At 42.9% G+C, this 27,817-nt stretch overlaps 2 protein-coding genes across 2 annotated transcripts in view; both read right to left on the bottom strand.

Moving 5' to 3' along the window:
* LOC129829648 (potassium voltage-gated channel subfamily H member 4-like) overlaps window positions 1-23,022 on the bottom strand; it is a 32,037-nt gene extending 9,015 nt beyond the window's left edge. The window contains exons 1-10 of the mRNA XM_055891471.1: window positions 22,383-23,022; window positions 9,798-10,031; window positions 9,107-9,253; window positions 8,837-8,970; window positions 6,770-7,013; window positions 5,719-5,876; window positions 4,811-5,018; window positions 3,878-4,072; window positions 1,782-1,981; window positions 200-449 (exon numbers count right to left, since the gene is read on the bottom strand). Of these exons, the coding sequence (XP_055747446.1) occupies window positions 200-449; window positions 1,782-1,981; window positions 3,878-4,072; window positions 4,811-5,018; window positions 5,719-5,876; window positions 6,770-7,013; window positions 8,837-8,970; window positions 9,107-9,253; window positions 9,798-10,031; window positions 22,383-22,458 (1,846 nt within the window). The 5' untranslated portion in view covers window positions 22,459-23,022. The remainder of the gene's footprint in view (window positions 1-199; window positions 450-1,781; window positions 1,982-3,877; window positions 4,073-4,810; window positions 5,019-5,718; window positions 5,877-6,769; window positions 7,014-8,836; window positions 8,971-9,106; window positions 9,254-9,797; window positions 10,032-22,382) is intronic.
* Window positions 23,023-25,647: 2,625 nt separating this feature from the next.
* LOC129869406 (hypocretin neuropeptide precursor-like) lies at window positions 25,648-27,444 on the bottom strand. Its single transcript, XM_055943799.1, has 2 exons — window positions 26,928-27,444; window positions 25,648-26,237 (listed from the first exon to the last, which is right to left on the bottom strand). The coding sequence occupies exons 1-2, from the start codon at window positions 26,991-26,993 to the stop codon at window positions 25,848-25,850; spliced, it is 456 nt and encodes a 151-aa protein (XP_055799774.1). The 5' UTR covers window positions 26,994-27,444; the 3' UTR covers window positions 25,648-25,847.
* Window positions 27,445-27,817: the final 373 nt, after the last annotated feature.

The raw sequence follows: 27,817 nt of genomic DNA on the forward strand, positions 1-27,817 counted from the left end.
AATTGAGGGATAAAGGAAACTAGCTCCCTATACAGTGCACTGCTTTTCCGACCAAAAGTATTCCACTATAAAAGGAATAAGATTCCATTTCAGAAGAGAGTTGATAACAGAAACGGAACGCCGACACGAGAGAAAGAAAAAGGAAGGTATAAAAAGAAAGTGTACTCCGGAACAGGGAAGTGAGTTGTCTAAGACGTACCCAGGATAGCAAGGACCGTGCCGTCCTTCAGCACCTCTAGAGACCCAGAGCAGACAAAGTAGTTGGCCTGCAGCGCGTCCCCCTGGCGGATGAGGTACTCTCCCGGGGCACAGAACGAGGTCTTAATGTGCAAGGAGAGGGAGCGCAGACACCCCCTACTGGCCCGCTCAAACACTGGCAGCTGCAGAATGTCCTTGTTCAGGTGCATGGCGATGTCCGCACGAAGTTCGTCTGGGAAGTCACGCAGCAGCTGACAGGAGGAGAGAAGGAGGACATCAACACCCACAATGCAATGGTTTTGTATCAGATTACAGAGGTACCAGAGAGGGACAGTGGTGTCCGAGGATGAAAGCTAAAGGAATGCTCTTGTCAGATGAGATGATAGACCGTAGAAACCAAGTTCAAGCCTATGAACACTGAGGACAGCCAATCACCAGTTATTCACAAACATGTATTAGATTTATTTTTGAAACATACACAATTCTCAGTGAGTATACAGTATCTTGTATTTTGTGTTGGACTCTAGCTGTATTTTGGCTAGTGGCTACACACGTCAATGTACAGTAGCTGTTTTCATGAGAGCTTTCTTAGATGACTCAAATCTCTACATTCAATGTGCACTGTAGCTCTGTTTCACTAGTACTAGCCTGGCAGTAGCACCAGCTAAGAGGTGTAAGAAATCGGCGAGTTCTCGGGATCCTTCGTAGCGTCTGTTGTCGCGCTTTCAGCAGAGAATAAAGGATGAAGCTGATGATGAGAGGGTGTAAATGAGTACCATCTTTTTTTGTTCCTGTCTCTGTAGTCTATAATGAAGAGACTTAAAAAAGGTTTTATTAACTTGTATTTATTCAGGGTAGCCCAAATGAGACCAGGGCCTCATTCCTAATGGTGCCCTAAGTACAAACACTTTCTCACAAACAGGGGGAAAAATGCGCATTGCAACTAAAACAAGAATAAAAAATAACCACACAACAAATAATACTCTAGAATCAATCGGAACAACTGCAATCCTAAACTGCCATAGCGGCACCAAGGAATCAAGATGCAAGGAATTGTGTAGGTTATTCCATCAATAGGGAGCACTTTTAGCCAATAATAGGTCTAAGACCAAAAACAAAAGACTACTTTCTAAAAGAACCAATCTAAGCTCATTGGGCAAAGACTGAGAGACGATTGGGAAAGAAAGGTGGAGATGATTTAGAATCCTTCATCCCACACGGAGACACGACTAGACCACAAAGCCATCTATGTCTGAATGTGACAATACACACCCACACTGTCAACACCATCTGATAGAAAGACCTTGAAAGTGACACAAAAGATGACTGTAGAAAATTAATGATCTAATCCCAACGTAAGGTGTACTCTCTCTGAAAGGCTATTTATGTACATCGGAAAATATATAAAGACCAGTCTGTCAGTATGTCCGTCTACCCTAATGGCTGCATTCCAATTTTCCATCCTTATCCTAAAATGTGCACTTGCCCACTCCTCATCGGGGATTTGAAAGCATTGGATTGTTGTTATCATTGGCCGGAGTTTGTTACCACCCCTGTTAAATACATAGTGTCATGTGACCCACCTCGTTGGCGTTGATGCCGTTGTTGACAGACCAGGTGGTCTGGAAGTACTCCAACATCCTCTGTTTCAGCAGCTGGGGCAGACGGTGCACACGGATAAAGTCCTTGATGTCCTTCATACGCGTGTGGTAGAGCGAGCGCCGAGAGTACATGCGCTGGATGATGGCCGTCACGTTACCGAAGACCACTGCATGCATCAAGGCTGCAGGTCGGACGAGGAACATGGGGGTCAAGGAGTATTACAAGATTACTCATTTGTGCTCAAAGCACATACATATGCAGAGGAGAGTCATACCCAGCCATCACCATGCCGTAAGACTTTTCTTAAGAGATTTGTGAAGACATCTCGAGACATCTTAATGCAAACTCCTTTAGGATCGGTGAGCTAACGTAGGCTAATGTGATTATCATGAGATTGTAAGATTTTTTTTTTTATCTGAGGACATAGACATATCTGATATGGACAGAAAGCTTAAATTCTTGTTAATCTAACTTCACTGTCCAATTTACAGTAGATATTACAGTGAAATAATACCATGATATTGTTTGAGGAGAGTGCACAGTTATGAACTTCAAAATGTATCAATAAACCAATTAGGCACATTTGGGCAGTCTTGATAAACATTTAGAACAGAAATACAATGGTTCATCGGATCAGTCTAAAACTTTGCACATACACTACCATTCAAAGGTTTGGGGTCACTTATAAATGTCCTTGTTTTTTAAAAGAAAAGCACTTTTTTGTCCATTAAAATAACATCAAATTGATCAGAAATACAGTGTAGACATTGTTAATGTTGTAAATGGAATATCTACATAGGCGTACAGAGGCCCATTATCAGCAACCATCACTCCTGTGTTCCAATGGCACATTGTGTTAGCTAATCCAAGTTTATCATTTTGAAAGGCTAATTGATCATTAGAAAACCCTTTTGCAATTATGTTAGCACAGCTGAAAACTGTTGTTCTGATTAAGGAAGCAATACAGCTGGGCTTCTTGAGACTAGTTGAGTATCTGGAGCATCAGCATTTGTGCAACTGAGCTGGAATAATACATTATGGCCTTTCTCTTGCATTTCAAAGATGATGGTAAAAAAATCAATTTTAAAAAAGCAGTTTTTTTATTTGTATTATCTTTTAACAGATCTAATGAGTTATATTCTTCTACATTCCTTTCACATTTCCACAAACTTCAAAGTGTTTACTTTCAAATGGTGTCAAGCATATGCATATCCTTGCTTCAGGTCCTGAGCTACAGGCAGTTAGATTTGGGTATGTCATTTTAGGCTAAACATTTTTTTAAAAGGGCGGATCCTTAAGAGGTTTTAATACGTCTTGAAAGAATGAAGAAAATACTGCAAAAGATAACTTAAAAACAACAAATGTCTTCAAGAAGTCTTAAGACAGCTTGTGTCTCAAGATGTCTACTAACACTGCCTCGCTTCCGATGGACTTACCCCCCATGAGCATGATGCAAATGGACTTACCCCCCATGAACATGATGCAGATGGACTTACCCCCCATGAACATGATGCAGATGGACTTACCCCCCATGAGCATGATGCAAATGGACTTACCCCCCATAGAACAGGATGCAGATGGACTGACCCCCATGAGCATGATGCAGATGGATTTACCACCCATGGGCATGATGCAGATGGATTTACCCCCCATAGAACAGGATGCAGATGGACTGATCCCCCATGAGCATGGTGCAGATGGATTTACCACCCATGGGCATGATGCAAATGGACTTACCCCCCCATGAGCATGATGCAAATGGACTTACCCCCCCATGAGCATGATGCAAATGGACTTACCCCCCCCCATGAGCATGATGCAAATGGACTTACCCCCCCCATGAGCATGATGCAAATGGACTTACCCCCCCATGAGCATGATGCAAATGGACTTACCCCCCCATGAGCATGATGCAAATGGACTTACCCCCTACGAGCATGATGCAAATGGACTTACCCCCCACGAGCATGATGCAAATGGACTTACCCCCCACGAGCATGATGCAAATGGACTTACCCCCCATGAGCATGATGCAAATGGACTTACCCCCCCATGAGCATGATGCAAATGGACTTACCCCCCATGAGCATGATGCAGATGGAGAAGATCTTCTCGGCGTCTGTGTTGGCACACACATTGCCAAAGCCCACACTGGTGAGGCTGCTCAGGGTGAAGTAGAGGGAGGCGATGTAGGCACTGGGCATGGAGGGGCCGCCAACCGTACTGTTGATGTATGGGGTCTCCAACCGCTTCCCCAGCTCCTGCAGCCAGCCTGGAGAGTACAACAGGACAGGGAGGCGAGAGGGAGGGAGAAAGAGAGAGCGAGAGAGGGGGGGCAGAGAGAGAGGGGGGAAAGGTAGAGAGAGAGAGTTTACTGTTCATTTTTATTGTGTATTTCACTTTTGTTTGTTATCTACTTCACTTGCTTTGGCAATGTTAACATACAGTATGTTTCCCATGCCAATAAAGCCCTTGAATTGAGAGAGAGAGAGGGGGGGGGGGGAACAAAGGAAGAGAGGAGGAGAAAAAGAAAAATGCTTTACAGGGATCTGATAGGAGACCAGTGAAAGAGTTTGGGTTGCTTTTTCCTTTGTGTGCTTGACGGATGATTCTCTCCATCCAGAGGTGATATTATAGAGTGTGAGGTATCCTTGCTGGGAGTAGTCTCAAACAGTCTCTGTCCACTGTCCTACACTTGCTGTGAGGTCAACTGGGAGGGTGTTATGGAGGGAGATGGACTGAGAAACCAGTTCAGAAGCATTCGGGCTTGTCCAGGGACGGAGTGTGCAGAGGGGCCATAGCATCTAGCTGTCAGGCAAGTTAAATGAGTTACTGTGTTACAGACACATTTAGAGAGAATAGTGGTCACACATGGCTGCTTCCCTATAGTAAGCCAAGGAGCTCGACAAAGGGAAACATTATGTTGATGTGTCTACTGTGTGAGAGTGGTCCAACAACCACACACAATGTACAAACATACACACACAAACACTAACAAACAGGCACTCACCTATATCCCAGGTGACAGGGTCGCTGCTCTCCATCTCCTTGCGGCCAATGACGTACCAGACGCAGGCCATCCAGTGGGCAAGCAGGGCGAACACAGACATGAGCAGGGTCAGGACCACAGCACTGTACTGGGAGTAACGGTCCAGCTTCTGTAACAGCCGCAGCAGCCGTAGCAAACGCACCGTCTTCAGGAGGTGGACCAGAGAGGTCTGGACAGGAGGTAACGGACATGTTTACATGCAACGATTCATGTAGAGATGACAATTTGCATTGTGACATGTGTAAAGGCCAAAAGACGTTAGAGAGTTGAGTCATAGTCCGGTTAAACTCGTCAGACATTATATACAGTATAGACGATCTATCCTCTGTACCGAACTGATATCTCCAGGGACACGGTCTAGCTGAGATGCAGTGAGCTAACATTCCTCCTACCACTCAAATATCTCACATCACCCAGAGGCTAAAGATACATTCATCAGTAAATTACAGCACATCTCTTGGGAAGCTTGAGAAACAAATGATTGGTGGAAAAAGGGGTAGTTGAACAGTATCACATCTCAGGAGCCCAGGTAAGATTAAGTGAGAAGACTATTTGCTGAGATTTAATCCGTGAGACAGAGAGAGAGAGCGATGGGGAGTGCAGCTAGTGGATAGGGGGAGGGACACTAGAGAGAAGGAAGGAGCAGCTCAATAAAGCATGGAGGTGGCAGACCTAATCCGTTACAATTCAATGCTCAGGGGAAATAAAGAGGACCAACAACATATTTTAAGAGGGAAAACGATTATTCTGGGAAGGGCTATCGAACAAGCACTGTCTGTTCAAGATAGGATAAGGAACTGCATACACACGCGAAGCCAAACGCCCATGACACCCACACATGCACAGTCAATGCCCCCATACAAACTCACCACTGTGATGTTGAAGGCGTAGAGGAGGTCAAAGGGCAGAGCAGCAAAGAGGTCTATAAAGAACCAGGTTCCACAGTAATGGAGGTAGATTGAGCGAGCATCGTACACCACCTGACCCGACTGACTCACGAAGGTGGTCCTAAAGTTCAGGATGATATCTGGGGAGGAACAGGGAGAAAACCCAGCAGAACATGAGCAAAATAGTATTTTAACCTTTACTCAATTACACAACAAGTGTGTAAAGTGAGTTGATAAGCTCTACATTCCAGCATTTTTCCAGGTGAGCTGTAAATGCTAATTGTGGCATGACACCAACGGTTTAGAATAACACACGATGTGATGATAATTTTGTACATGAATGTCACTGTACATAATTACCATTTCCTCAGTTTAAAAAAGTCTGAGCCCCATCACAGCTGTTTTAGGATCACACATCTATCGAGAGACAGGAAGTCTCTAATTGTGGCTCAAAATGTGAGCTGTAACCAGGGGTGACACAGAGACCATGATGAGTTGGTAATGAAGGTGGGTGTAACGGCTTTCGTTGGTGGTAGGTAGAGTAGACCAAAGCGCAGCGTGGAAAGTGTTCATGATTATTTTATTCAAAACACTCAACCGCAAACAGTTCTGTCATGCACAGACACTAAACAGAAAATAAGATCCCACAAAACCCAAAAGGAAAATGATATATGATCCCCAATCAGAGACAACGATAGACAGCTGCCTCTGATTGGGAACCACACGCGGCCAAAAACAAAGAAATAGAAAACATAGACTTTCCCACCCGAGTCACACCCTGACCTAACCAAACATAGAGAATAATAAGGATCTCTAAGGTCAGGGTGTGACAGTGGGTGAGCGAGTACAGTCAAGCGTGACCGATTTCCAAGGAAACACCCACTGCCACAGCAGGAAATAACTATTCTTGATCAACTATATTCCAGAGGAGCTAGCTACTGGTGCCAATTCATTTAGCCACCAGAATGATATGACATTTACCATTGGAGTACTATGTAACCACTCTTAGTACTGTTATACAACAGTATGTTACCTAGAATAAAGAGCATTTCCACGGCGATGTCACTGGCAATGGTGCTACGGGAGTCACAGTCGTTGTCGTCCTGGTGACTGACGAAGCAGACATTGAAGGGCACGGTGACCGCCACGTAGAAGGTAGCCAGGAGGATCAGCCAATCCCACAGGGCCTTGGATACGCTGTAGTGGAGCAGGATGAAGCGGGACTTCTGCACCGCCGCCACCTTGTACTCTGGGAGAGAGGGCTTCTGGAACACACTCTGCAGGGAGACAGGGGCCAAGGGTCACAGGTCATAGGTCCCAGGTCACAGACAAAGCCCAAAACAGCACACTGGCACAGTGACACTTGTGTCTATGATAACATCTCAAGAATGCACTGAAACCTACTTGCCCTAGCTACATCAAAATCAGTGTCTGCAGCTCTCCCTTGACCACAATCCAAACTCCTCTGTGGCACAAGATAGGAGAAGTAAATGTTCCTTTTAGGAATAAAGGACGTCAAATCAAAGTTTATCGGTAGCGTACACAGTTTAGCAGATGGTAAAGTGGGTGCAGCAAAATGATTGTGTTACTAGTGCCTAACAGTGAAGTAAAATGTCCAACAATTACACAAATAATCAGAAACTAAAATCAAGAAACATTTTAAGGGTTCAATGGCAACTTTTGAAGACAGACATATAACCTTCACTAATCTTCTACGTTTGCACACACTGTACAGAGATTTTTCTATTTTTCTTTTCTATTGTGTTATTGACCGTACCTTTGTTTATGTGTAACTCTGTGTTCTTGTTTTTGTCGCACTGCTTTGCTTTATCTTGGCCAGGTCGCAGTTGTAAATGAGAACTTGTTCTCAACTGGCCTACCCGGTTAAATAAAGGTGAAATAAATAAATAAAAATAAAATCATGCACTTAGTGGCCACAGGCTGGCTCACAGAGGTAGTAGCTGCAGAAACAGTAGCAGGTAATCTAACAGGCCTGGGGATCAAATGGAACCTCATTTCACTTTACAATACATGAAAGACCGGGAGAGACAATTATCAACATGTTCTTTTAGACACATACGCAAAATCACTGACTTTATCCTCCATAAATGACACAGTATGAAGGAGATTAAATATGGATGAGGTACTATGGAGATCCCTTGAGGTAATGAGATCTGAAAGTAAATCCCCTCTGTCGTTCTTCAACGTGACTAGAGATGCTGCTGAATAGCTCAGCAGAACCTCCAAGTGGGAACCCTTGGTGGGATAATAGCTGGGTACATTATGGGAAAAAATTACTTGGTAATTGCACATGGAGGATTTAGATGCACAACAACAACTGAATGTGTACAGAACTGTCACAGCAACAGCGCAAATTTGAACATTTTTCAAAGCATGCAATGCCACATAGCCCATGCTGTTGTCAATGGCAACCACATTTTTTACACAATTTTAAAAAACATTGACTGATCACCATCAAGTATGTAAAAGGCAGGATTTGGAGAGAGGGAATTTTCATAAATTTCATAGATTTTTTAAAGTTTGAAGTCTCTCAGCATTTAACGGTACAATTGACGTATCTTTAAATAACAATTACAAATAACACATATAACATGTGTTTAACAGAGGAAGAGGGAAAAGGTTGAAAATCCTTGGTTCTGTCTGTCCACTGCTGTGTCATACTGTGATCTCTCTTCCAGTACTTTCCTTTAATTAGTGAGATGATACCCCAGCTTTCCCATGTCCCAATCTGCAAAAGGCCACACTGCGTCTCTCTGTTGCTCTATATATACCAGCACTACAAAGACCACACACAGCAGACCGGAGCTTCAAAGGCTGCCTGATCAATTCCTCTATCTGGGCCAAGCTCAACCTTCCTCAAATGGATAGGTAAATGTCACCTTGCTCTGTATGCTACAAAACACGTCTGCTCAAATATGTTTTCATTTGAATGTTGTAAGAATGTGATTTTACATGTGCTATGAAAACCAATGACGTCATCTTTCAGAAAGCAGTTGGTAATATAATGAAATGATGCCTTTCCTCTAAAGAGAGTCAATACACTCTACTGTACAGTACAGTGAGGTCCATGGGAACTCACATTGGGCAGTTTCCCCTTGCCCCTCTTGGAGAACTGGTTGGTGAGGTGGTACAGGACAGTCCTTCCCCTCTCCCTGGCTTGGGAAAAGTGGGAACGGCTGCGTTTTCTGTTCTGATGTGCGTCCTCTGAGATGCCTGATGACATAAGGACCACAATGAATGGGTTATTACACTTATTAAAGCCTTACTTTTATGCTATCATCATAGAAAGCATCATAGTCTAAACTATAAAGGGTTCAATGAGGTGTAAGCCACAGTGTTAGTATAATACCTGTGGCCTCCCCCCCTCTCCTGTTGCTGTGATGGTGGCTTTTTCCGTACGACTCAGTGACATCCTTGAAGGAGAAAAGGAATAGAACCACTTCACCCTTCTCATTCTTAATCGGCACAATGTCAAGAAGGCACCAGAATGGATTTCCTGTGGAAGCAACATTATAGAAGAAGTTAGATTTAGTGGTCCTCAAATGTTTTCAGCGGGGACCCAATTTTTGTCCCGCCAGAACTTCTGGGGAACCCGTTCTTTTCTCAATAATTTCTCATGACCCCCCATCCCATCCCACCCCACCCCAGATCTAATGACACAACCTACAAAATCTGTAAATGTATATGTTTACGTCAACAAATAACCTTCAATTCATTGCATTTTCAACTCTTATCAATAATGAAAATAAACCAAAATACATTTACTCAATAAAATTGTGTTTTTCAAATGATCTTTCTCAAAACGTTTGTATATTGTCCCATTAAATAATCTGCACTCTTAATTTAAATGACCTTGAACACCCCTGAGTTAAATTATAGTGACACGTGGGGGATTGTATTTTACTCCCTCTTCATATTGTGCAGAAGTGAACTTGGTGTATGTTGCATCCTCTGTCCATTGTTCTAAAAATACATTAAAAAGATAGATCTGGTTGGATGATGTTGTATGGAGGGCCACCATGTGTTAACTGAATGCTCACCGTTCTTCATGTAGAAGCACACCTCCCCCTGGTACTCCTGCTGTCCCTCCAGGGCCTTGTCCACCTGCTGCCTCACCCTCTCACTGGTCTCCGCCCCGTGCAGGAAGCGACACGTGCATGTTTTCTGCATCACCTCAGTGCGCACAAACCCCGTCAGCTCGCAGAAGCCGTCCGAGCAGTACACGATGGGGTAACCTTGGCGACCCTGGGCATTCCCAAGAAGGAAGTTGCTGTCTGTGGAAAACAAGGAGAGATTATTAGAGACATGATGTACTGTACCCTAACTCTGTCTGCGTAATGATTGCTGTATAAGTGGTCAACCAATTATTTCTGTCCCTCGAGTACACTGTGTGATTCAAACATTAAATGGATGAATGTCCTTGCCCCTGGATGCTGAATTAGGCTATGCAATTAACCATCAACCATTGTGTTGAATACAGTCATCTATGAAGGTGGAACATAGCGTCAGGTATTCAGTCGCTTTCAGGTTTCTTTCTGAATCTCTCTCTCCTCCCACTCATTTTCTCTTCTCAGGGTCTATTTCATCCTTTAGCTGTCTGAAAAAGAGCTCTGTCTGTCTCGGTCTCAGTCGATCTAACTAACTAACTAGCACATAGAACCCATCCACAGCAGCCTGCAGGGACTTCAGAGCAGACTTTGAAGTTTAGGCCTGTGAAGTCTGGTGGATGTGATAGGAGAGAAGAGAAGAGGGGACCCAGTTCACTCTATGGGGGCCCACAGCCCATGGGGCCCCCCAGCTGGCGCCTGGGGACACTAATGGGGATAGGAAATTAGCATCATGTGTAGTATCCTCACATCCTCCTGTGCATGTAACCAAAGACAGCGCCAGCCAATCACAGGACAGGCTGGAGCTTCTGATTCAGTAGCGGCCTTTTGATTCTGTCAGACTCCACTGAAATACCAACCACCTCTCAGAGCTGCACCCATCTGTTGAACTGTGCAGGCACTCAGGCTGAGCGGAAGGGAAGGTGTACTTTCAGTAACAAGAATACAGGTGCGATGTCACAGTCATTTAGCCCCCTTTCTGATGTGTCAAGCGCGAGTGTTAGTTCAACAAAAGGCAAGGGTGTTGTAGATTTTTTAATAGATGTATTTCTTTTTATGGGGGGCTGGAGGATGCTGGGGGATTATTTAACATACTCCTTGAAGTTTTTGTTCAAATTTGATTTGCTTGATTTAAATGTACCTCTATGTAGCTGCTATTTACCTGCTTACTCTGTTGAGAGAGAGAACATCATTGTGTATTTGGTACAGCTATAAACATTTATGAATTACATATTCTTCCATAGTGAGTTGAACAACTCATCTCCATAAAAAAGGTTTTGCAGGCAGCTGTTAAATGGACCATCTCACTCCCATCTGTTCCACCCTTTCTAAAGGGTTGCAAAGTAGACTGTATTGTAGCACTGTGCATCATTGTGCAGAGACAATTGCCCCTCACAGATGTCTCCCACAATCCAATGCCTGTCCGTTGTCACCTGTCCCCAACTATCCAGTCCATTAGGTCACTCCAAGTCCATTGGGTCACTGCCGTATAGAGTTACCATAGGAAATGATTCCACTGACTGAATTCAATTCCATAATGTATCTATTCATCCACTGCTCTTCCACACAGGGGTGGTTTGCGTTGGACAAGATAGAATTTCATGGCCCGAGTTTCCTATTCTCGACTGTACATGTGGTGATGGTCTGATCATACCCTGTCAATCAATACACTAATTATCTCCATTATAATTAGATGCGTAGTGCGTAAACACTGGGGTCACAGTTTGAAAGTCTTTACATAAGCAGGCCATTATCATTAGCTAATGAGGCAATCTGGATAAGTCCTCCTTGAAACACAAGAAAAAAATTACATTTGTATTGACAATACTGTAGATGTTGTGGCAGTATTATATGCACACTTAGTACACAAGTCTAATTGATCATTAGTTCACACAGAGTGGTGAAGAGGACCTAAGTGCTCCAGATCTCTTGTTACGTTAATTCTGCCACAGTCCGACCACCAGGCAACCCTCAGCCTACTGAGGGAGGCCTGCTCGCCTCCCTACCTCTGAGGAAGTACAGTTCCCGCTCAGCCCAGTCAAAACTGTTCGCTGCTCTGGCACCCCAATGGTGGAACAAACTCCCTCACGACGCCAGGTCAGCGGAGTCAATCACCACCTTCCGGAGACACCTGAAACCCCACCTCTTTAAGGAATACCTAGGATAGGATAAAGTAATCCTCCTAAACCCCCCCCCCCTTAAAAGATTTAGATGCACTATTGTAAAGTGGTTGTTCCACTGGATATCATAAGGTGAATGCACCAATTTGTAAGTCGCTCTGGATAAGAGCGTCTGCTAACTGACTTAAATGTAAATGTAAAGATCCATGGACTAAGTCTGGCAGTTGTTGAAAGCTGTATAGATGGAGGATCTTTTTAGATTGAGGTAGGTTGTATACTGTTACTGTATACACTATTTCCTGTAGAGAAAGACATTCAACTCTTGAAATGTCACAGTCGCTCAGTGACTCATGTAGAGATAATTAGTACAGAAGCTGCATGAGACTTTATGTGCCCAGGCTTGGGTTGCCATAGCAATTTGTAATTGTTTTTAATGAAAAGCATATGGCAAAGATGTTATTTCCACAAGGAGGAGGTAACCAGAATACGTTCCCTTTTTTAAACAGGAAGAACACAAATAGATTTGCAACAAGTTAATCCTATGGGAAAACATACTGATGATTAAATAAACTGAGGTGTTTTTGGACCAATTGTTTTTTTTACAGTAGCTTCATGATTTTCATTGTTACTTCCCTTAGACTGATATAGACAAGTGAAACAAGGTTGTTTTTCTAAACCAAAGCAAACAGATGGTAAGTCCTTTCTCCAACATGACTCAATCATTCTGCTAAAATGCACCCAGTCTACCAGTCTCTCTCTCTCTCTCTCTCTCTCTCTCTCTCTCTCTCTCTCTCTCTCTCTATCTCTCTCTCTCTCTCTCTCTCATGGAAGAATGGCAGAATGGAAGTTCATAGCGAAAGCCATGTCGAACCTTCACAACGGTTCAACCGCACAACAAAAGGGACTTCTGCCTCCCGGGTGGCGCAGTGGTCTAGGGCACTGCATCGCAGCGCTAGCTGTGCCACCAGAGACTCTGGGTTCGCGCCCAGGCTCTGTCGCAGCTGGCCGCGACCGGGAGGTCCGTGGGGCTACGCACAATTGGCCTAGCGTCGTCCGGGTTAGGGAGGGTTTGGCCGGTAGGGATATCCTTGTCCCATCGCGCACCAGCGACTCCTGTGGCAGTGCATGCTAACCAAGGTCAGGTGCACAGTGTTTCCTCCGACACATTGGTGCGGCTGGCTTCCGGGTTGGATGCGCGCTGTGTTAAGAAGCAGTGCGGCTTGGTTGGGTTGTGTTTCGGAGGACGCATGGTTTTCGACCTTCGTCTCTCCCGAGCCCGTACAGGAGTCGTAGCGATGAGACAAGATAGTAACTACTAACAATTGGATACCACGAAATTGGGGAGAAAAGGGGGTAAAAAATAAATAAATAAATAAAAAAGGGACTTCTCCACTGTAGTGAATAACACTTGTCATTTCTATTACTTTTCAGGTCATGCACTTGTAGCTTCAGTAATTGACATTAGGTGACGAAGAGCAAAACCCAAACCAATTTACTTACATTACACAAGCAAAAAAGCCAGGCCCTTTGTGTCAATCAAATCAAATTGTATTTGTCCCACGCGCCGAATACAACAGGTGTACAGTGAAATGCTTACTTACAAGCCCTAACAAACAATGCAGTTAAAAAAATAATAATAATAATTACAAAAAAATTATGAATAAGAAATAAAAGTAACAAATAATTAAATAGCAGCAGTAAAATAACAATAGCACTATATACAGGGGGTACCGGTACAGGGGCACCGGTTAGTCGAGGCAATTGTGGTAATATGTACATGTAGGTAGAGTTATTAAAGTGACTATGCATAGATAATAACAGAGAGTAGCAGCAGTGTAAAAGAGGGGGGGCAATGCAAATAGTCTGGGTAGCCATTTGACTAGCTGCTCAGGAGATTTATGGCTTGGGGGTAGAAGCTTTTTAGAAGCCTCTTGGACCTAGACTTGGCGCTCCGGTACCACTTGCCGTGTGGTAGCAGAGAGAACAGTCAATGACTAGGGTGGCTGGAGTCTTTGACAATCACAACAACAATAACCACAATTTGTGAATTGAAATGGAGGGGAAATGCTATTAAATAATTCTATGCCTCAATTAGGAGGGTAAAGCTGTGTGTAGCTCCCAGCCCACACATATAATTAGACTGAATCATTCTGTGGAGCGACAATGAGACAACAACGAGAGCTTTAGCCTTCTGCTGTGCACACAAATAAAACTATTGCTGCGTAAACGTTGCAATCGATAACTCCGCTCTGACACCCCGGTACCATAATCCACAGAGTGCAACCTGAAATGTACATATAAATGGGAATAACTGTACAATGTGTACATGTGTACTGTACATAGTAGTTTGTTTGCATTCGGGCAACGAGTAAATAATGTATTAAGAGTGAAATGAGAAATTATATAATGGATTGTTATAGAGGGAACTGTCCTTCATTACAGCCTGTTACAGTCCACCAGACGTTACTAGGGTTACTCATTTTGTTGTGTATGGGATGGATGGAGTTACGTATGTTAGCCTACTTTTACAGAGTGGGTGACTTATCAGTCGATACCCAGGTGCTGTTTGATTGGCGCTTAACCCCTACATAATTAACTGTAATTTTTGTCCATGATCACATGTTGGGATCATTTGGCTGTCACTCTCCTTCATTCTGTAATTGCCTGGTCCATTCACATTACACAATGGAGAGGGTAATTTAGTTGAGGGAGGCAGTCAGACATACATTGCAAACATACCCACATCCACCCATTTGTTGTCGCACATGCTATTAGAATATTATGTCATAGGTCATAGGTTGAAGTCAATTATTTTAACATCTATTATACACTGTGTGGGCTCCTGAATAAAAAATAAAAAATTAAGAAGCTGCCCAGAAGGTCTTGAACTCGGACAGAAGAAAGTCAAAGTTTTTGACTATTTTATCAGCTCCCTACAGACATTTCAAGCTCCGACTACATCTCTTCCCTTTCGATAACGGCTCCCTGCACCTCCCACTTCCCCCAGACCGGTTCAGTCTTGTCCATTAAAGCTTTTGGCCAGCTCTTCCACCCACACCATGACACGGAGGACCTGTTACCACCAAACTTGTGAAAAAGTTATTCTGACTCTGTATTTGTGTGGGTGTGTGTGTGCAGCCTGGTCTCATAGACTAGACGTATTAGTATGATATGTTACATTTGGTATGGTTACGTAAGACAGCAGGCTACTTAAGGGAAAACGAAAATAGGGTGGTTGATCGGGGTGGATGGGTATGCAGGCGTATAATGTGAACATCTAGCAACCCAATGGTTACGTGTTCAAATGTCATTACGGACAACCTTAGCATTTTAGCTAATTACAACTTTGCAACTACTCATCATGTTAGCTAAACCTTCCTATAACCTTAACCCTAAACTTGATTTATTTATTGTACTTTTTACCCCTTTTTCTCCCCAATTTTGTGATATCCAATTGATAGTTACAGTCTTGTCCCATCGCTGCTACTCCCGTACGGACTCGGGAGAGGCGAATGTCGAGAGCCATGCGACCTCCGAAACACAACCCAGCCAAGCCGCACTGCTTCTTGACACACTGCTTGCTTAACCCGGAAGTCAGCCGCATGTGTCAGAGGAAACAACGTACAACTGGCGACCGAAGTCAGCGTGCATGAGCCTGGCCCGCCACAGGAGTCACTAGTGCGCGATGGGACAAGGACATCCCTGCCTGCCAAACCCTCCCCTAACCCGGACGATGCTGGGCCAATTGTGCGCAGTCTCACGGGTCTTCCGGTCGCGGCCAACTGCGACACACCCTGGGATCGAACCCGGGTCTGTAGTTACACCCCAAGCACTGCAGTGCCTTAGACCTCTGTGCCACTCGGGAGGCCCAACCCTAACCTTAACCCTTACCCTAACCCCTAGCCTAGCTAACCTTAGTCACCTAGCTAACGTTAGCTATAGCCACCTAGCTAACATTAGCCACAACAGATTGGAATTTGTTACATATCATACGTTTACAAATCCGTAGCGTGTAGTACGATTTGCAATGCATTGCATATCATACAAATTGTAAATCGTAACATATCATGCAAAATGGGATGATGGACATCCACCAATGAATACAACGTAACATATCATATATAAGTCAAAACGTAACATATCATATCATCATAATTGGAGTGTCCTGGGTTTAACCCTGAGTCCAGGTTGGTGTGTGTGTGTGAGTGTGAGTGTGTGTAATAGAGAGAGTGTTAGTGTGAGTGTGTTTTGTCTTCACACTGAATTCATTGACTCAGCCAGGACACAGATCGGCGGCCACACACTAGCATGATGTCATGTCCCACTTCTTGTAACCCACTGAGAAGAGTGTGATCCAATCTGACCATGGGAAAGTGCATCATGCAGCTTCGACAGTAGTCCATTAGTGACATATACTTATTGTACAAAACATTATGAACGCCTTCCTAATATTGAGTTCACCCTTTTTTTGCCCTCAGAACAGCCTCAATTCGTCAGGACATTGACTCTACAAGGTGTCTAAAGTGTTCCAAAGAGATGCTGACCCATGTTGACTACAATGATTCCTACAGTTGTGACAATGTTAGCTGGATGTCCTTTGAGTGGTGGATCATTCTTGACACACACGGGAAACTGTTGAGTGTGAAAAACCCAGCAGCATTGCAGTTCTTGACACACTAAAAACAGTGTGGCTGGCACCTACTACCATACCCCGTTCAAAGGCACTTAAGTCTTTTGTCTTGCCCCTTCACTCTCTGAATGGCACACACACACAATCCATGTCTCAATTGTCTCAAGACTTAAAAATCCGTCTTTAACCTGTCTCCTCCCCTTCATCTACACTGATTGTGGATTTAACAAGTGGATTTAACAAGTGACAACAATACGGGATCATAGCTTTCACCTGGATTCACCTGGTCAGTCTATGTCATGGAAAGAGCATGTATTCCTAATGTTTTGTACACTCAGTATATATCCTATGGTCAAACGCAGAGGTGCTTAATAGATGACAAACTAAATGCATGAACTGTGAACACATATGACTAATAATAAAATAGCTTTTAGGTTGTGAGTGAGCTAAAAGAAAGGGGAGTCTAATGGCTCTGTGCAGGCTTTCATCTTTTTAAAGATGTGGTGCAATTATATACGCAAGTGTTTTGTGTGTAAAGAAATAGGAATAAGTCCTACACAGCTGCACAGACCTACTGCACTCATGGATCTTAAAGGGATACTTCAGGAGGCAATGAAGACCTTTATCTACTTCCCCAGATTTGTATGCCTCTGCGTGCAGTTTGAAGGAAGTTGCTAACTAGCGTTAGCTCAATTGCTAACTAGCGACAGCGCAATGACTGGAAGTCTCTGGATTTGCGCTGACACAAGTTAACATTGGCTCGCTTCATTGCCAAAATCCCGAAGTATCACTTTAATGAGGAGCAACACAGACAGCAAACACACAACAGCCCAACAAGTGGCACTTCAATCCAAAACAACAACACACCCACTCCTCTGCTGAGCTCTCACCACTCTCTCCATCACTGTCACAGCCTGAATTACTGTCTTGACTGGCTGCCCCTCTCCAGTACCACTTACACACAGTGTTGACTGGCTGCCCCTCTCCAGTACCACTTACACTCAGTGTTGGGGATTAGTGAACTACTTATAGTTCTTCTAGTAATTTAACAACATTTTGTACTAGTAGTGGAGTGGTAGTTGGACTAAGTGGTAGTTGAAGTAAATTCAAATCTAGGTAGTGTTTTCAGTAGTTAATAATTGTTTTGCCATGTAGCGGTGTAGCTTCAATCTATAGCTAGAGCACTCCTAATATCTCTAGGAGTAATAAGTAATAAGTATCTGTCATCTGTTGTTGTTTAGTACTGTATTTTTGCTAGCTAGGGCCATTTACTTTAAGTGTTGTCTGTCTTTCCAGTAGCCTACTTAGTGTATGAACTGCTGACTGCTCATAACTTGCAGCTGATCGTTGACACATCAACCAAGAATAAAGGACAGGGCAATTTGTGACTGTTATTGTTTTGGTAATCAGTGGCTGTATTGGAGGGGGAGTGGTTTGTCCTCTCCTATGCAATCAGCAATAAGTACCGGGAAGTGTGCTCTTCACCTCTGCTAGACAATTAGCAATTAGTGTCAAGCCAGTCAAGGCTTCAAGACGGGTCACTCAACCGAGACTGCTCTCCTCTGTGTCACGGAGGCTCCCCGCACTACCTAAGCTGACTCTCTCTCCTCTGTTCTCATCCTCCTAGATCTATCTGTTGCCTTTGACACCGTGAATCATCAGATCCTCCTCTCCACCCTCTCATGTCTGGGCGTCTCAGGCTCTGCCCACTCTTGGATTGCATCCTACCTGGCAGGCCGCTCCTACCAGGTGACATGGAGAGGATCTGTGTCTGCCCAACATATTCTCACTACTGGTGTCCCCCAGGACTTGGTTCTAGGCGCTCTCCTCTTCTCTCTATTAGTAGCCAGGTGGTAAAAGCACATAGCTGTATTTATTTATATCCACTAGATGGCACTGTCCCTATAAGAGATCCATAAATAATGTGTGAACGCGGTTATGGGATTGCGCATGCGCAGTGTGTAAGAGTGAGAGCAAGCAATTACACTGGAGAGCTGTTGAAATCCATCGTGGGTCCAACGATACCTTAGATGGGTAAATAATACTTTTTATCTTACTCTTGTACTGGAAAATATCATATTCTGCATCATCTGCAGTGTACAAGAGTTCGTTTTGTAATATTTATGCAAGATGGTAATGTTAGCCTGTTGATACTTTCAGATCAACATGAGGGTGTTGGCTTCATGCTAGCTGAATACCAGGGTTCTCAGAACCCCATGGTGGAGTTGATAACATTATCTGAAATGTGAGTAATTATCAGAATGACATTCTATTTCATGTAAAGCTTCAGTGTGTTGTATTTTGTTTCATTTTTGAATTGTAACTTATCTGTTCATATGACATTTCTCCCAGTGCAGTATGGGTGAGATGATGATCTACTGTCTCATGTGGTATTAGGGTATCACCTGGACAGTGTGTTTGTAAGTATTCATAATGTTTTATGACAAAATGTATTTTTGTTTTTCATGCACAATGTCATTTTGTTTATGGACATCTTGTACCCAGACATTTGAAATGTTAGAAAGTCCATTCTAACTGAACATTGTGGTCTCTATATTTTCTTGTGTTTTTCTATAGAAAGCAGAGCCACTACCGTTTATGCATTTCACTTTGTACTTATTGTACTAAGATAGTTTTTATGCACTTTACTAATAGATTTATTTAACGTGATCATGATTTAAACTGAACTTTACTTTATGGTGGTTTAAACTTGCGGTGATTGCCCTCTTACGTTATTCTATTTTAAATTTAAGCTTTGACAGAATAAACAACCCCAAATGAGTTTGTGCCCTGTGCTGGGTTTACTTTCGCCAGCCTACATATATACAGGGTTTGGGATGTAAGCGATTACAAAAAAACGTTAACTGTAATCCGTTACGTTACCAGCAAAAATATTGTAATCAGATTGCAGATACTTTTGAAAAACTAGAAGATTACTTTGAGGATTACTTTTAAATTAAATTAAAATTAATTTAAAAAACTTTGACACTTCTTTGTTTTCTTAATGACATTCAAATCAGCATTGAAAAAAGGCGCAACTTTAAGTTTGTTCCATCTGAGCGAGTCTGACCACAAGTCAGAGACCACTATGATGACACATAAAATGTGTTTGATGGATCGCTGGAAAATGTCAGAAATAGGCTTTTGTAGTCTACAGTCCAAGCTATATCTTCCAATGGTGCGACTGCTGTCAGCATCCAAAGATTGTCCAACTTGAATTTTTTTTTTTTTTTTTTTTTTTTACCGTTATTTTACCAGGTAAGTTGACTGAGAACACGTTCTCATTTGCAGCAACGACCTGGGGAATAGTTACAGGGGAAAGGAAGGGATGAATGAGCCAATTGTAAACTGGGGATTATTAGGTGACCATGATGGTTTGAGGGCCAGATTGGGAATTTAGCCAGGACACCGGGGTTAACACCCCTACTCTTACGATAAGTGCCATGGGATCTTTAATGACCTCAGAGAGTCAGGACACCCGTTTAACGTCCCATCCGAAAGACGGCACCCTACACAGGGCAGTGTCCCCAATCACTGCCCTGGGGCATTGGGATATTTTTTTAGACCAGAGGAAAGAGTGCCTCCTACTGGCCCTCCAACACCACTTCCAGCAGCATCTGGTCTCCCATCCAGGGACTGACCAGGACCAACCCTGCTTAGCTTCAGAAGCAAGCCAGCAGTGGTATGCAGGGTGGTATGCATAATAAACGCTTGGCGGTAAGGATGAGAGCAGTGGTGTAGTCTACGGTGATGCAGATATCACTTATTATTGGTACCTACATAGCGCATTTATGTGAATCACAATGCTGCTCTCTCAATTAGCTAGTTGTGCCTTACGGCTTGTGGTTGTCGTGGATGACTGTTCAGAAATCTAAATGTGTATTTGAACCCAATAATGGTTGAATTTAAGATGCCTATCAATCATTGTTTTTGAAACCAGCAGACTTTATTTTTGAAACCAGCAGACTTTATTATATTCCAGCCGATAGAATAAAAGTAGGTCTTTTATTGCTCAATCTAATTCATGCTGATAAAAAACTAAATCCATAGGCCTAATGGACACATGCTCAAACGTGTACGCTTTTGATAGACTTAATAGGGCAATCTGTAGTTGCTACATCCATTTCTGGGCTTATAAATGATATATAGTAATGTAAAGATATAATTTAATCATATTATTATGTCACGCCTGCACCCGCTCTCCTTCCTGCCCAGTACTACGTACTCCTGCCACCATCATTACGCACACCTGTTTCCCTCGTCACATGCTTCAGCGATTCATTGGACTCACCTGGACTCAATCACCTGTTTTCCTTACCTCTCCTATATTTGTCTGTTCCCTAGGTTGTTCCTGGCTTCAGCATTATTATCGTCATGTTGTTTTGTTTCCCCTGTTCTGACGATGCTCCTGTTCTGTCACTTGTCCGTTCATTAAATGTTCACTCCCTGTACCTGCTTCTCATCTCCAGCGTCAGTTCTTACATTATTATATGTAGTAGAAAGCGATTGGTTAGAATAAGCCTACACAACCAACCCATAAAGTCAAATTCAACATCCAGACATGGCCAGCTATGTAAACTTTAACATTGATTTATCCAGCAATAGATGTCATTCAATTGGTAACATACATTTTTGTCTTCTTCTAATGCATCTTAAGGGTAAAGTAATCTAAAAGTAACTGGATGTAATCAGATTACGTTATTGAGTTTGGGTAATCCAAAAGTTACGTTACTGATTACAGGTAACTAGTACAGGTAACTAGTAACTGTAAAGGATTACATTTAGAAACTAACCTACCCGACCCTGCATTACACCAAGTCACTCGGCTCTGTCATATCCTCACATGGTCTCTCCTATCATTGCTATGCATATGACATTGAACTCCTTTTCTTCTTCAGCCCCTTCTGACACCCAGGTGGAGACACACATCTCTGTGTGCCTGGCCCACGAACTCAAGCTCAACCTCAACAAGACGGAGCTTTCTTATTTCTCCTAGATATAGGACAGACAATTCAACCTTATTCCTTAGGATTTCTTTTTTTAACTGTCTTTTTTGCCATTTATGAATGTGTTATTCAATGTGTTTCTGTGGTATTTGGTACTAAAGGCCAAATTAAATATTTTATGAAATACTTTTTAAAATATATTTTCGGGATACCTAAAGGGTCCTAAAATTTTAAATCAAATAGCTAAATGATCCATGGTAGGACCCCCCCCCCCCCCCCCCCCCCCCCCAACGTCTTTAGACTCTAGTGAATTTGTATTAATCCCACAGCAGCCCCCCCCCCCCCCAAAACAAAACCAGTCGTGCTTCTCGATGGTTCTAACGCTTGACACCATGCACTTTGAATGAGAGTCATAAATATATTTCAATCTGTATAGCAGTAGTTCTGAGTTAAATTGTAAAGGTAACTGCCGATTGAGCCCACATACGCAGCATTTGCAGTCTCCACGAACGCAGGGACATTGCCTTTAAATCGAGCTATAACGCTGATCTTCCGCAATACTTCGGCGATACAGATTGAATCCTGCCCAAAATCAATAGATAAAAGGTGGTCATATTTTCATTGACCCACTGACGCAAAATCAAAGTGGAAATCTTACAATGGAAAGTCACAATGTATTAAACACAATTTGTTCACAACTTGTAAATTACCTCACCAGTAAATTACAATCAATCAAACTCATTGTAACACTGCAGGCATCGCAATTAGGTGGGCACGGAGTGTGGCACAAAGGCAGAAAGGCTTGAGTCAAGGGTATACTTACGGGTGCCATCAAAGTGGTTGGCGATGGTGTCCAGGAAGGTGTTCTGGGGGGCCAGGAGGCCCTTCATCACAGGCATGTTGTCCAACGATGAAGACACAGCTGGGCTCACCAAGTCACTCCATCCCCGAACATACAGAGCTGAGAGGAGGGCGAGTCAGACCAACGTAACTCTGCAGTCTGCACTTCAACATATACTTCTCCTTGATCCTGCCTCAGCACTCAGCTACAGGTCAGCTGGGTATCAGTGGCATTTACCTCAGTCTCAGGTTTATAGCCTTCTTTCTTCCACCTTTCCTCTTCTTTATCCCAAGTAAGGCTGATTATCTTTCCCTCTAGCTCCTTCCTTCTCTGTAGTGTGGGTAGTTATTCTTCTCACCTTGGATCAAGCTAAGGTGTTGTAACTCACTGTCAGCTTAGAGTCATCAAGTTAGGTAGTGTATCTCTCTGTTCTTCTCTCCTCACAGATCAGTCTGAAGTCTCATCTAGCCCCAGCAGGAGAGGAGGATGCGCACGCCACTTCCGTTATCTGAGTCAGTACTCTCTCTCTCTCTTCTCTCTATCACACAGTCTCTGCCATTCTCTATCGCTCTCGCACCCCTCTGTTCCTGTTTCTTTCTCTTTCCCTCCCTCCACTCTCTCTTTCTCTACCTCCCTTTCCCCTTTCTCTTTTGTCTCTCTCTCTTTCCCCGAAAGCGAGAACCCCCTGCTACTCTTCACTTCTCACTGTTTATTAACAATACATTTCTCTGTTCGTTCTCCTTCTTGCGCACGCCTTTAGGCTCTATACCTTATCTTACTCTGTCCTCTAGTCATCTCTCTCCTTCACACACTAATAGACACTCTCTCTTGTTGCATCCCCTCTAGCAGAAACACTGGCAGTCAGTAGACCAGTGAATCTCATCTGGCTTTCTCTTTCGTTGTGCCTCTCCCCTCCCTCTTTTTCTGCTATACACACCACTGCCATAATCCACTTCATGTATCCTTACTAGGAAATAGGGATGAGAATACCCATGTATACCTGTTGACATGAACAGGGAGGCAAATTGTACACGCACGCATGTAGGCACACACGCACGCACACACAGCTTTAGAATATATAAGGAACAAGATTCACATGTATATACATAAACAAATACATCATCAAAAGCCTCTAAGGTCTTATAAGCATCTTACCCAGCTAGCACATAATGTTCTGAGAACCATGTTTCTTAGAGCTTGGTGAGAGCATGGTTGTCCTCTGGTTATTTTGCGTACAACCTTCCCACAACGTTCTGGGAATGGTTCAGGATAGTTGTTTGGCCTTGGAACATTCTCAGCACATTTAAGGAGCTTGACAAAAAAAACAATTTCATTACTTTAACAGAACGTTTCCTAAAAGTTCAAACCTGGTTACAATTAATTTAACTTTTGGTAATGTTCTAGAAATGTTCTGCAACTGGTTTGGCATTGGGAATGTTCTCAAATAGTTCAGAGAACGTTGAGAAACAACGTTCTTCTGTGGGAATTTCAGTACTTCAGCATAACATTTCCTACAGGTTTCCTTGTGGTTCTATTTAAAGTAATGTTCTCAAATTGTTCCAAGAACGTTAAGAAACAATGGTATTCTGTGGGACTTTCAGAACTTCAGCATAACGTTATTTGTAGGTTTTCTCATGATTCTATTTAAAGTCATGTTCTCAGAACATTAAGAAGACTTTCCATAAAAACCACAAGAAAACAATAGTAACGTTCGAAGAATATTTTAAGAATGCTTTTTATAACATATACATTCTGTTCTCAGGGTCAACAAGGGGTCTCTCTATCCTCTATCTTGTTAAGTGTGTTCAGGTGTGCGACCACTAATTGGCCACACCTGATCTTAAGGAGTGGTTGTTTCCTTTGAAATGCAATCTGTTTGAATAGACTAAAATGAACAGCTTTGTATGAGTGAAAAAAACATGGCACGCTAGCTCCGTCCTGGATAGAAGCTCATAGGTTCAAATCCCACTAATGCCGTGCCACAATAAAACAGAAATGTGTTTGCATGACTAATGCTAAGCAAATTAATTTCCATGTGTCCTATCTGTGCTTGGAGTTCAAAACAATTAACCTAAGCTATCAGTGTTATTAAAAGTCTTATTGAAACAGTCAGTGAATGTTGAGGTAATGACAAAAAAAAAACTCCAAATAACCTTTACATTTCATTCTCAGAATGTTAATAAGACCTCCCAGGAAAACTTTCAGGGAACCATAGTAAAATGTTCAGAACCTCCCTGCAACCTAAAAACGTACATTCCCAGAACCATTTTTTTTTTCTTCAGTTTTACCAGTCAGGAAAATGATGGCTTCTTTACCAGAACCAATGGGAAACCAAAAACGTACATTCCCACAACATAGAAGGAACCAAATGTGCTAGCTGGGTAGCTTGGTACTGTATGAGTAAATTAATATAGAAATGTATCCCAGACAGACTCCCGCTCTCTCTTAAGCACCTGTTCTAATTATCACCTCCTCTATACCTACCAGGCGATCTGACATGTAACCGAGAGAAAACATGGTCGATATGGCATGGTGAATTGTTGGTGTGTTTGTGACCAAGTGAGTGGATGGAAGTACTGTACGCATAAAGAACACACAAACAAGACTGCAGAATAGCCTGAGACTTTACTTCCTTAACAATGGTTACAATGATGTTTTTCAGTTATTACCTATATATAAAGTACAAACATTTAAAAAGAAGGTGAGAATATCGGGACAAAAAATGTGGCAAGAGAATGTAATGCAATGATGGAGAAATACAGTGGGTCTTGACCTTGATCTGTGGCTATACAACAGACTACAATATGTGGCCTCTGAGTAACACAGAGATCCATTCAGACTTGAGCCCTGAAGCAGCTCCATGCTGCCCCCATGAGAAAAGTTGTGAAAGAGGAAGAATCATGGAGTCATTTTCGAGAGGCAGGGCAGGTTAGAATGAAAGAGAGATGGAAAATACAGCAGACCTCCAGCTTTCACAGAAACCAAGGTCTTTCTGGGAAAAGTACTTTTCTGGTACACACACTCACTTGAACAAACACACCTACCCATCCAGACATGTGCTAATGGCTGATTGAAGGGTTGATGATTTGGGCTGGTTGGGGCTGTTGGCTAGTGTGATGCCTGTGTTGTGATGCCATAACATAGACACAACTAGATGACTCAACCCTCAAGACAGTCACTTTCTTCATATTTACTTTTCCATCACCTAAAATACAAAGAGACACAAGGGAAGCAAATACAACGGTGCTACATGTGACCATTATCACATTTTATTACACCAATGAGATCATTTACAATATTTACAACATTACTACCAGAATTACTAACACCTACTCCACAAACTAATAAAATCTTAAAGGAACATTTTACCCAAAACCCATGTTTTCATATATTTTTCATTAGTCCAAGTTTGACGCAGTCCCTCAAAAATGATGTTTTCCAGATGAATCACTTGAATGGTAGTTGTAAAACCAACTGGGCCGTGGTAGTGGGGGCCGTCTCTAAAATGGGAAACAAGCACATGAGCGGTTCTGCTGTGTCTTCGGTCCTCTTCCCCATTGTCAAGATTCCCGCCGCTTGGTTCCGTGACCCGTGGAGTAGCTGATTCAACCGGCTCTGGAAGCGACGTTCATCAGTTTCTTTCCGTTTACCAAGTGTGAGGATTCCAGCGGCTGCGTCATCAGTGAGGGGTCCCCTTGTCCCCGTCCCATCACCTGAGCGACAGAGCAGGACGTAAAGACGGCAGGAGTGGGATTTCTGTCTGCAAAAGTTGGCAACCCCCTGAGCGTCACAGGCCAGATGAGAGACGAGTAGCAACAATATGAGAACCTTGAGTTTCTGTCAGTAAAAGCAGATACAGTATTTCAGTGTTAGAACTTCATGAGAGAGAGAGAGAGACAGAGAGAGAGAGAGAGAGAGAGAGAGAGAGAGAGAGAGAGATTCACGTTTTTTATGTCACATGCACAAATATAGTGAAATGCCTTTCTTGCAAACTCAAACATAAAAAAAGGAGAGAGTAAGATAGAAAGAGAGATGCATAGGCCTATGTTAATATAACTTTATGGTTAATATAAAAATGAAGGCTAAAATGTACTCAGGAATTGAGGACAATTTCAGAAAGCTTTTAGTCATGTCTGCTAACAACTATCAGTTTTAGAATGTTTTCTTCAGACAAGGTCTTGCTATTTCTGAAAGATTATGTCATTTCCAAATATCCTTACACCCATTACCAAAAACCCTATTCAACAGACTGAAAGGAATTCAAACCCATGAAAATATCAGAGCAGTGACTGACACGCTAAGTGCAAATAGTGGTGATCCATCTCCATTCTAAAAACACTCAATGCAAATTGGGGAGCATTAGCGAGCATTACCATTCGTATTTAAAAGCATCCAAAAACTGATGTACTTTTCTGAACATCCCCTTTTGTACCTACATGACCTTTGTCTGAGGACCATAATGGCAGCTTAAATTATTCCACAGTAAAAACATCTGTAATAAAAGCTGTGTTACATAGTCGATCCTACCTTGGTGGTTGAGTACGCTGTGTCCATCCCTGGTGCTCTAGTAAGATGCTTTGTGTTGAAACACATGTTCTGCTAAAGGCTGTGGGGTCCACTTCTACTCTCATCTCTCTCTGAAGCCAGTCTCCTTTTATAAGGCCCTATTTCGTCTCATTTACACCCTCCATAGACGTCATTAAGATATCTTTAGTCCAGTCGACGGGGACATCAACAAAAAGACTGTCCGTCAATGCTCATTTCTTTGTTGTAACGTCGGACTCGTTTGCTCATTTGAGGAGTCTATCAGAAGTCCCTAATGACTCTGATCCTGCCACAGACCATCTCTAGGATATTTCCTGGGTTTTGAATAAAGTAGTGGAATGCTATTATGTCAGGGTGGTGGTGAGCTTCGTTAGGACATAGCGCTATGATTAGCGGTGACGGAGACATGGTTAATTAGCTGCAGCAATAGACATGGTCTCATCGAAGGTATGAGGGAACACAAAGAACCATCCCTGATAACCTTTAGAAGCTGACTGACTGAATGGTCTGTAATTAGAGGGTCATGTAACAGTCCTAATGAGGGCTAATGATCATTCTCTCTATTGTATTAAATATGTGTCGCTCCGGGAATACTGACACACCTAGAACAGTGTGTTTGTTGTTTCAAACACTGTCCTTGGTGATGTTATCCCTCTAGCTATTGATCATTGGTGGTAGAGGCACCTTGTTCCCTTTTCCCTGTAGGGCGGCAGGTAGCCTAGAGGTTAGAGCGTTGGGCAGTGCTTAATTTGTAAATCTGGAGGTCCGGGGAACACATAGTGAGCGTGAGGGAGGGTTATCCGGGGGGCTCTGGGTTACCGGAACACATTGAGAAAAAAAGTGTCAAACACTATATAGCAGCGCAGCAGACA

The sequence above is a fragment of the Salvelinus fontinalis genome, chromosome 2, assembly GCF_029448725.1.
Source record: "Salvelinus fontinalis isolate EN_2023a chromosome 2, ASM2944872v1, whole genome shotgun sequence".
NCBI lineage: Eukaryota > Metazoa > Chordata > Actinopteri > Salmoniformes > Salmonidae > Salvelinus > Salvelinus fontinalis.

Coding starts and splice junctions, on each gene's coding strand:
- LOC129869406 (XM_055943799.1), bottom strand. CDS start 26,993: ATGTGTTTCAACACAAAGCATCTTACTAGAGCACCAGGGATGGACACA. Junction 26,238..26,927: donor CAGCGTACTCAACCACCAAG/GTAGGATCGACT, acceptor TTTTACTGACAG/AAACTCAAGGTTCTCATATT.